At 43.1% G+C, this 10,070-nt stretch overlaps 1 protein-coding gene across 1 annotated transcript; it reads right to left on the bottom strand.

The window, feature by feature from the left end:
• Positions 1–1,062: 1,062 nt before the first annotated feature.
• cbx6a (chromobox homolog 6a) lies at positions 1,063–9,201 on the bottom strand. The gene is made up of 5 exons (XM_026171795.1): positions 8,951–9,201; positions 7,860–7,903; positions 7,661–7,726; positions 6,850–6,916; positions 1,063–5,867 (listed from the first exon to the last, which is right to left on the bottom strand). The coding sequence occupies exons 1-5, from the start codon at positions 9,017–9,019 to the stop codon at positions 4,584–4,586; spliced, it is 1,530 nt and encodes a 509-aa protein (XP_026027580.1). The 5' UTR covers positions 9,020–9,201; the 3' UTR covers positions 1,063–4,583.
• Positions 9,202–10,070: the final 869 nt, after the last annotated feature.

Genomic DNA, 10,070 nt, shown 5'->3' with positions numbered 1-10,070 from the left:
TTCATATATATATATTTTTTTTTAAATGATTCGTTTTCCAATAACAGAACTGGTCTCTATGTGCAGCCGGCTGTGAGAGGCCCGTTACATATCGGTGACACTGTCTGAGAACATTTATATATGCATTATATTTTTGTTTGTGTTGTACTTCGTAGACGTTCCCTGTACACTCTGCCATGTGAATATGAACAAACATGACAAATAGGGTGGTGGATATGGAGAGATTACCTGATGTGAAGCTCTGGCAGTCAAACATTTCCTGCACAGTGTCATATACATACAACACACACACCTTTAAACATTCCATTAACTCAAGTGCTTTCTGCACAATCCTTTGTCATTGTTGCACTTTTCTGTTGCACTGCCTTGTGTCTGCATCTTTCTGTTCTGCCTGGTGTTGTACTGTTTTTGCAAGTTTTGCACACGTGCACTTTATGTAGTGTGCATGTAGCACCATGATCCTGGAGGAACACCGTCTCATTTCACTGTGTACTGTACCACCGTATATGGTTGAAATGACAATAAAGCCACTTGACTTGATTTCCCTCTCCACCTCTTTTCTGATACAGTTAGGGCCAAGTTTTTGGCCCTTTCAGTCTGACGTTAGGGTGAACTTACTAAGCCATACACTCCTAGGAAGATTTAGCACTTTGTTAACACACACCAGAACACTCCAGAGCAGCAAACTGTTAAAAAAAGTCTAAAGGTGCTCACACTTGATAATGAATTGAAGGAATTGCGCGTCTGATTAGCAGCGGCCAGCTGCTACTTTTGTTCTTATTTCCTGTGAAAGCAGTAAAGGTACACTTAATTTTTCAGAGGAATTCAGAGTCCTGTGAAATCTATTTAACAGACGGCTGTAGCCCGGGTCAGGTGAGGTTTCATAAGTTGGGCAGATCTGGAGTTGATTTTAAGTGTTGAAGTTGAATTGATGAGCCTAACTCTGCTGTCAGCACCACTTCGGGCACCAAGTAAAATGAAAAACTACAGCTGTTAATTCTACAGTCTGCCTCTTATGTTAAATCACACTAAAATATGACAACAGCCAAAAGGAAGTTTTTTTAGAGAGCTTTTAATTAAAAGCTTTGTACGAGAAACACACAGAAAGCAACAACAGTAACAGGTAACGTGACACTGAATACATAATCTGTACAATAAGGGTTTGTAAAACATGCTTCTGAAGTTCAGATACATTACAATGTCAGCCTCCAACTCCTCCTCTTTAGCATCAATACAATGTACATAATTCATATTAGCATAAAACCAGACGAAACTGCAGTCTTGACATGTAAAAATCAGTGAGTCCTTCTGATCAAACCAATCTTAGACTACTAAAAAAGCCAAAAGAAAATGGCATTCAAATAAACATCATCACATTGACAATGTTATGCATATTTCAAAAAAAGTACTTAATTACAGTACAAACAACAAAATAATGCTCGTTTCCATTTCGTTAAGCATCACATTTCATACGTTTAAACAAGGATCCTTCTTTTTCTTCTAATTAGTGCCAACATGAATCTAGCACTTAGATCACATAGAAAACTATTTAAAAGGGGGGAAAGAAAAGCTTTAAAAATCGGAAATTATAAAAATCAAGAGCCCTATTTGGTTGAAAGAGGCCACTAAATCGAGTTGTGCTACTCCGTATGACAAAGAATAAGCAAAAAATTTAAAACAAAATTTTAAAAAAACATCACTTAGCAGTCTAATACCTTACAAATCTACCAACTGCAAGAGTCACTTCTATCCACCACTTAAACATATTATAGAGTAGATGAAAAAATCTATTCCAAATTACAATATATCCATTTGAGAAGAAAATAATTCTAGAAAAAAAATAGGACCACTCTGCTTTTACTGTGTCAAATAAGGATTTAAGTAGTGTTATTATCAACAGACATCGATTCGAATTTGAACTACAGACCGTTTTTCTTTTTTTCTTCATATTAATGGATGTGTCATTTTGGAATAAATCCTTCCAAGTGTAACCTATGAGAGAGAGTACTGAAACAGCACTGACAACAACTAGAACCATTCAGTATATGACAGGAACGTCGCCTTCGCCTGTTAAAGGACACGGAAAAAGCGGTACTCGCAACTTCTGGAAAAGAAGACGACAGAAAACATAAAAACTTATTACAGTCTGCGACCCTTAAAGTCACCGAGCTAAAGTCGAGATTTAATGACGTTTTCAGCCGTTCTCTTTGATAAGAGCCAAGTGTGATGAGGTTACAGTTGCCTCGAGTGCAGCCGACGGTGAGCTCTAAGGCAACGCATGCGGAAGCTTTTAATATATTCTAACACATACTGTAGATAGAGCGGAGTTTAGAGCCGAAGAGTCTGGGAAGGCCTAGAAAGAGCAGGAGGAAAAAAGAATCTGTGTATAAAGGGGTCTGTAAAGGTTTCTTTAAAGTACGGCTGACGCGTTTGAAGGTAAGGTCAGAAACTTTGATCAATTTCAAGCTTGAGGGATTTAGCTGGAAACAACCTCCGGTTAACGTACACGGCAAAAGGTTTACAGCCAAGAACACAAGGGCGCTGGATCAAACCGTTAGAGATCAAGCAGCTTTTCTAACCATCCAGCTCCCCGACACACCAGCTGTACTGTGATCCTACTGAAAGACAGCCTGTCTGATGTGTCTGAAAAGGGGAAGACAACTGTGCCAGCATCCTCTCCAGTTATTAAACAGCGGTCCAAAGGTTTTATCCTTCATAAACGGGTAAAAGCAACAAGACAGGAAACAGGCAAAACTGCGCTTCATTTAGGAAGTAAAAACGCAGTGTCCTGTTTAGACTGGAACATCGAGGTATCCTTGGTCCTCACTGTTCCTCTACATGTGTCCAGGAGCACTGTTTACATTAAGCTGACAATAAGCTCAACTAAGTCTAAAGCCAGGACTTAAAAGACATGTTGGGCCTCAGTTATAGCAAAACAAATCTTGGTACAACAGGAGCAAGAGGCAAAGTTGTCTTACTTCTCATCATGATGACTAGAGTCTGATGGCTATAGGACTAGATGAACCCTTTTCCACTACAGTAGTGCAGGTGCCCCCTGTAGAACCAGTTTCATGCATTTCCACTACAAGAAAATATCAATGCTGGTTCCAAACAGCCGACATTCAGCAGCTTCACAAAACTGACTGCGCCAAAAGTTGTAACCACCGTTGTCTCTCAAGAAATTCACCAAACACAGATTCTCCATCCCGTGTAAATCACCCCAGCCTTTGCTACATAACCCCATGTAATGTTCGGTTATGAATCTGCGGAAATGTAGGCTTTTCGTCGTAAGGCACCCAAGTTGGAAGTGGCTTCGCACCGGCTCTGCATCAGTGGAAAGACACACGCATGCCCTATGGGTAGCAAGAATAAAGCACTTCTATTGACGTTACTACCAGAGCACATACTAATAAAGAACAGTTACGAAGCATAAAAGGACAAACTGGCAACATCCACAGGACGAAAAGCATGGGAAACAGCTTTTAACCAGTCAAAAGTGGAAGATAAATAGACAAAACTTAACAGTCGCTACATTGTACAAGCCACAGCTGCCTGGATTCATGTTCCACAGATTTGAAACACCTGTCGCCGAGTCAACTTCTATTTTTAGCTGCATTTTGTCGACGTTCAGTCTGAACTGTGTTCAGCTCATGGACCTTCTAGACCTGGACAGTTTAAGAAGTTAATTTTAGCGATTACGGCATACAGAGAAACTGTTCAAATTCACTGCAGACCAGTTTAGGGTCTTGGTGGACGTTATGGAGTCGAAGTAGGTGGCGGGAACAGAGTGAAAAACAAGGCAAATATGTAAGAGACTGCAAATGGCAGCAATAACTTAAAAAAAAAATTACTGAATTTCATATTCTTTATCAGCCTTTATGGTTGTGTGTGCATATAAATACTTATATGTATATGCATGTGCATTCAAGAGAGCAAGAGGAGAAGGCTTTGGAAAAACTGATAAACCACACAGAATAGGTTGGTTTTTAAATGATGCAGTCAAGTGCATTTACCTCGCTATTGCATCGATGCAATATCCAAATCCAGCTGTGTTAAGTTCACTGAGTTGAACTTCCAACGAGACTAACAGGTCAAAACACCTGCAGGCTGCTGACAACAGCCTCCAGAGCAGAGCTTGCATCTAAATATTAAGTTTCTTCCACACAGGCCGAGTATGCCTTCTAAAAGTTCAACCTGCACACTAAACGGGCGACGGTTCCACTTTCAGGACAATGTTACATTGTACCAAACAAGATAAACTCAGCATGAAGCAAGTGAAAGAATTACCACCATTTCCATCCAAGCCAAACAGTCAGTGTTGTGCAAGTGGACAAAATATGGCAACTGAAATGCCAAGAAGGGCGTATTAGCTGCCCCATCTCAAATTTATATAATTCTTCTAAAAAAAATATGTCAATTTTTTTAAACTATTCAATGACAGGGCGGTGTTGGGTTATATTTCATTACTCATTACACAAATATGGACATACCCTTCAAGGTAAAGGTAGAAGCGAGTTGAAGTGGCATGACACTTTTTTTTTTTCCTTTCTTCAATGGCATTTGACTTCATAATGTCCGTCCTCCTATGGCTTCGCTGGGGAGGGGTCGTCGGAGGCGGCGGTGGGAGGGGGGGAAGAGGCATTTTCGGGGCTAGCAGAAGGTGAAGCGGGGCAGGAGGCAGGGGATGGGAACTCTTTTATGGTGACGGTGACGAGGTTGGTGGTCACATCTGTGACCACTACATCCTTGCAGCTCGGAGCCATTTCAGGGTGCCAGTCGGGGTCTCCCTCAGCGGGCACCCTTGGAGGTTCGGTGGGGGCAGAGGTTTGGTCCCCGGGAGTGGCAGGGGGAAGCGCGGTGGGCAACTGGTGTTTAGCCCTGCACTGGCGAGGATTTTTCCTGCCTTCCTCTGAGGGCACCGTACGGTCCGGGGCGCCCTCGTCCTCTTCGTCTTCCAGGGAGGAAGAGGGAGAGGAGGGGAGGAAGGGGGATGATGATGATGCAGCCTGGTTTGCATCCGAGGACGCGGCAGGGGTGGAGGACTTGGTGCTCTGGCTCTTCTGAGTGTCTGCGTGAGGTTTGCTGGACTTGGGATCCTTGCTAGACGGCGAGGCCCCAGTGGAAGGCTGAGACTGGGCAGCAGCAGCATTGGTGGGAGATTTTCCTTCAGACCCACTGGAGCTGGAAGGAGAAGGAGGTGCCTGGAACTGAGAGGGGCTGGTGCGGCTTTCCCTAGCTCCTGTGCTGGAGCATGAGCTTGGGTGGGAGTGAAAAGGCACAGGTCCTCCGCACTGCAGCCCGAATGGCTTCCCGTACATCGGGAACCCCAGCATCTTCAGAGGAGGCTGGAAAGGTCTATATGGGGCTTCCCTCTTCTTCCCAATGATACGATTGCGGGATGGGATGTTCTGACGTCCTGCCGAAATATTCCGACCCCCGGCCGCTGTGCCACCCCGGCCCGCTTTGTCGATGACCTTCAGATTGAGGATGATTCGGCCTCTCTTGACTTCCCGGGGTTTCACCCTACGGTTAAGGATGCGGACGGTTTCAGAGAAGGGAGAAACGTGCATGCGGGACGGGAAGCCACCAGGGTTGGAGAAGGTGGTCGCCATGGGGTCTGTGCGAGGCAGAGGGCGCCGGGACATCCGGTGGCAGCGGTGAATGTCTTTCTTCAGTTTGTGTGTGGCCGCAAGGGAGTTAAGTTTAGGGGAAGGTGCGACAGCCGAGCTGGAGGACGACGGTAAAAGATGCGCTGAGGCAGAGGAGGAGGAGGAAGCTGCCCGGTTAGAAGTGGACGAAGTAGGACGCAAAGTGGTCTGGCGGGTGTTTGAGGCTCGGCTGCCGCTCTCTCCTTTCTGACCGCGAGCCTGCGAGACAAAGCACATTTAAGAAACCATTTTTGTAGAGTGAGCTTTTTGAACCTCTAAACACGTTTACTGAGTGATACACAGCAACAGCAGCCACTTTTAAACATTTGGCTAAAACATCTGGCTCAACTCCAGCACCTCGGACTGCAGCTAACCCTGGTAGCTCTTGCTCTGCTCTTCAGCAGTGTGTGAACCAGATCTCCTCCAGCTCATTCTAGCTACAATTCTGGAGGGTGGAGCTGAGACTATGTAACCATGGGCACTCACTTAAGTTAGTTGTTTTTGGCAACACTAGAGTCACAATGATTTATATCAGCCATTAAAATGCTTCTTGGATGACAGCGTTGTAACTAATGCCTCAAAAGTGCACACTTTCCAGCTAATTTAGCTTATATTAGACTAAAGTTAATTTGAGATCAAAAGAATTAAAATTAACAAAATCAGCAGTTACAAAGAGAAGTTAATGCACCCAACACCACAGCGTTTAGCCGTGCTGAAAGTAACTTCAGTCAGACGTGTCTCCTTTGTAACTCCATTTATTGTTGTTGATATAAATGACCCTCCCCCTTCACACGGCTTTCTGAAAGCGTTTTTCTATGACCAAAGGTTGCTGCAGTATGTGCCTCAGGTGAAATGTAGCACAGGACAAACGTGTCCCTGCCGCTCACGCTTCTTTTCATGTCATTTTCCAAGGACAAAGCATGCACTGTATGAAGATTTAAATAAACTTCAGACACCGTTTGAGGTTCAAGTAGGTTGACCTTTTTCTCAGCTTTAACAGCAGAAACCACAAACAGAATGTTCCACTTTCCTGCAGGGTGGTGATGCAAACTGAACAAAGGTACAGATTTCAACAAAGCTGCAAATTTAACTCATGCAAACTAGTCATAGTTTCCAGTCCACTCGTCAAAATTTTAAATATGATTTCAGATGCAGCAGCTCCTCCCTGTGGAGGAGCATAAAAAAAAAAACAAAACTGTACCTTCATTACAAGGTTCTTGGGTTTTGGTCCCCTTTTCTTTGGCCCGTGCAACTCTCTTTCCCGCTCTCTAAAAAAGAAATAAAAAGTAGTGACAGTTAGAATGGCAATGACCACAAATGAAAAGACACACGCAACAAAAAGAACAAGAGAACGAGAGCAAATAGAATGACTCAAAGGTGATGACAGACATGAAAGCTGTGGGTGAGCGTGGGCAAAAAGAGCATCTCTGCAGCCATGTCAGAACACAGTTAGGTTTCCTTTAAAAAAAAAAAAAAATCTTATTCTTTGCTCTTATTTTCATCAGGGATAATGTTGAAGAAGGACAGGAAATGTAAGAGCCAGCGAAGAGAGGAATGACATGTAGCGAAAACACCGTTTCAGTCATTTGTTGTATCCCCTGCCTCCCATTAAAAGTTTTCTGATACTTGAACTTTACTCTAAATATTTCCATGAGCAGCACGAGCATTTCAAAGAGCTTGGCAACAGACAAAAAGAAGTTCGGTGCAGATTTTTTTTTTCAATTAGGCAGCAAAGAGGAGGAATGTAAAGACACGAAAGGGGGATGCGGGGGGATGAAAGTATGAGTAAACACAAGCACTTAGAGGAAGAGACACTGGAAGTAATTTAAAACAAGAACACATGATAAAAAGGTAAATGGGGGCCGGGGGACTGAGCAGACATGCTTTAGACTTTTCAAGATAGGAGCCAAAATATAAAAACAAGCAATAGAGAAAAAATAAATACATAAATAAAAATCAAGACTGATTACTCAAAGCACACGCAGGGCTCCTCATGAAGCAGCTACACTCACTTTTGCTCAAACCCCAAAATCAGCCTGTCATCCAGGATGTTCTCCTCCGGCTCCCAAGTGCTGTGCCTGAACACAAATGCAGCAACATGAAGAAAAACACATGCATTCATTTTGCTCCAAAGCACAGTTAATGTGCATTTTTCAGCTGAATCGAACCAATGCTTGTGTCACATTAACATTGTGGATTCAAGGCACTCACTTCATTGCCCATCCTTTCCATTTCACCAGGTATTCGAGCCTTCCCTGAAAGAAGAAGACAAATGTTAGAATTACTAAAACAGTTCATATGAGAATAGATTTTTTTAAAAGAAAAAAACAACAACATTCAAACACAGGTTTTGAGTCTTTTAATTACAAATAGGATATTCTTGCCTTTACACCAACATGGAAACAAAACTCCACATGCTGTTAATGCACAGCAACACCAAATCTGCAATGCAACTGAATGCACTTTAGCACATTTCAGTCCAAGTTACAGAAGAGGACTTCATTTCTTTCACGTCTTCGCTAGGGTTAAATCTTCCTATGTTTTATAATAAGATCAAATACATTTCACGTTTGGGTATCGTTTATGTGAAATCTACGTTTGTTCGTGTGTTGCAAGTGTTTTACAGCAAGAAGGATACGCTAAAAACTCCAAGCAGGGACTTCTGAAGCCATTGGAGGCACGGTGGGCCTTGCTGGTTAACTGTGTATACCGGCAACTTCAGAAGGCAACATGCCATAATGGACAGAGTCTCTTACATGCAAAATACTGAAAACACATTGGAAACTCTCAAAAGTCCTTAATCAGCTATGGTTGAAGACTCCTTTCCCATCACCGGCGTATGAGAACTTGTGCTTCTGCAACCACCTTCATAACTCGCACGAGAAAGTAACAAAGTCAAGCTGTCGTTAATGTGGCAGCTACACATAAACTGGGCTATGAACCGCTGACTGTGACCGTATAGCTTTAGCTACCATTAGCTGGCAAGCAAACCAGGCCTCTCAGTTTCACAGCACAGTCCACAATACCATCAGCGGGGCTAGCGTGTCTTTGCAGCCACCCCGTTCTTTGTGTTGTTTTTATTGCCCTGTCGCTGCCTCAATGTCCGCGCCACGAGTCATAAGCCTCGCTGCTCTGATCTAGCTCGGACTAGCAAAGTAAAAGCAAACGCATGAAGGCCTCTGCAGTATTTCATAGGCGTAAGATGACAGCCCTGAGCCTATGGACTAAAGCAGTGCCGCGCTGCCGACGGGGAACATCTGCACGTAGTCAAAACACGCGGGACAGTGGCGGCTGTAGCTCACCTTACGGACGCGGCGTTTAAGTATGGCTTCCGCGGCGAAAATGCGATCTCCCGCCGCCGAGAGCTCCATGTTTCATACCCGAACTGAGCTACCTGTCTCGGTGTCCGTCTCTCCAGACGACAAGCTCCGCTGTCTGCACGGATCGACCAAACCGTGCGAAGGGCTGCACACACACGGAGACAGCACAGCAGCAGCAGCGGCGGCGGCGGTGCGACCTATCTGGTCGCCGGCAACCCGAGGAGAAAAAAAGCCCGCGCGGCTCTGAGCTTTAAACATCAGCGTCAAAAGACACGAAAAGGTTATTAACGTTAATTAAATTATTACAGACCTAATTAGACTTCATACAAATGTTTTAACACCGAAGGTCATCGGAATTTTACATTGTATTTATATTTACACTTCATAATGTTAACTGGTTTAATAATATTTGCCTTATTCAAGTATTCAGTCACACATTTGAACCAGTGGACAATTTAATCAATGGCTCTTTTCAAGCGTCCCACTAAGCCACGAAAATTCCCTTCTATGCCATGAAATTGACAAATTTTATTTACATTACTTTGTTAAACATGTATTTATTTATTTAATTATTTTAATCATAAACATAAAATAAACGTTCGGCATTTGGTTTGAATGCAAAACATTAGTCCTCCAAGTTAAAAATTCCCTCTGGTTTAAGGCAAGAAGCTATTTATGAAACAATTAGTAGTAGTAGGGGGGGAATCGATACAGCATAGTACACTCTCAGAAATAGGGGTACCAAAGTGTACCAAAAAGGGTACAAATGCTTGTCGCTGGGGGTGTTATTTTTTGAAGGACATTTCTGTACCCTTTAGGCTTGGTACATTTTTGTACCTTATGAAGTTGTACCATCTGAGGTACAATCATGTACTTTCCTAAGACATAAATGTACCTTGAAACTATAGTACAGAAATGTTCTCTTGAAAAGGGTACAATAGGGTACCTATGAGGGTACCCCCCCAGCGACAACCTATTTCGTACCTAAAGAGACAAAAATGTACCCCCAATAGTCCAAAATATTTGGTTATTTAACCATTTATTTTCGAAAATAGAATCACATCAAAGCACTTAAACAACCACAGGAATACATCCTTGATTA

Source organism: Astatotilapia calliptera, chromosome 6 (genome assembly GCF_900246225.1).
Source record: "Astatotilapia calliptera chromosome 6, fAstCal1.2, whole genome shotgun sequence".
NCBI lineage: Eukaryota > Metazoa > Chordata > Actinopteri > Cichliformes > Cichlidae > Astatotilapia > Astatotilapia calliptera.
The sequence above is the reverse complement of the archived record's forward strand: the minus strand, read 5'-3'. Positions and strand labels throughout refer to the sequence as shown.

Bases quoted from the DNA above. Each gene is read 5' to 3' on its own strand.
- cbx6a (XM_026171795.1), bottom strand. From the start codon at position 9,019: ATGGAGCTCTCGGCGGCGGGAGATCGCATTTTCGCCGCGGAAGCCATA. The intron at 7,904-8,950 runs GTGAGCTACAGC...TTCTTCTTTCAG, and splicing joins TTAAACGCCGCGTCCGTAAG to GGAAGGCTCGAATACCTGGT. The intron at 5,868-6,849 runs GTACAGTTTTGT...TTTGTCTCGCAG, and splicing joins CCAAGAACCTTGTAATGAAG to GCTCGCGGTCAGAAAGGAGA.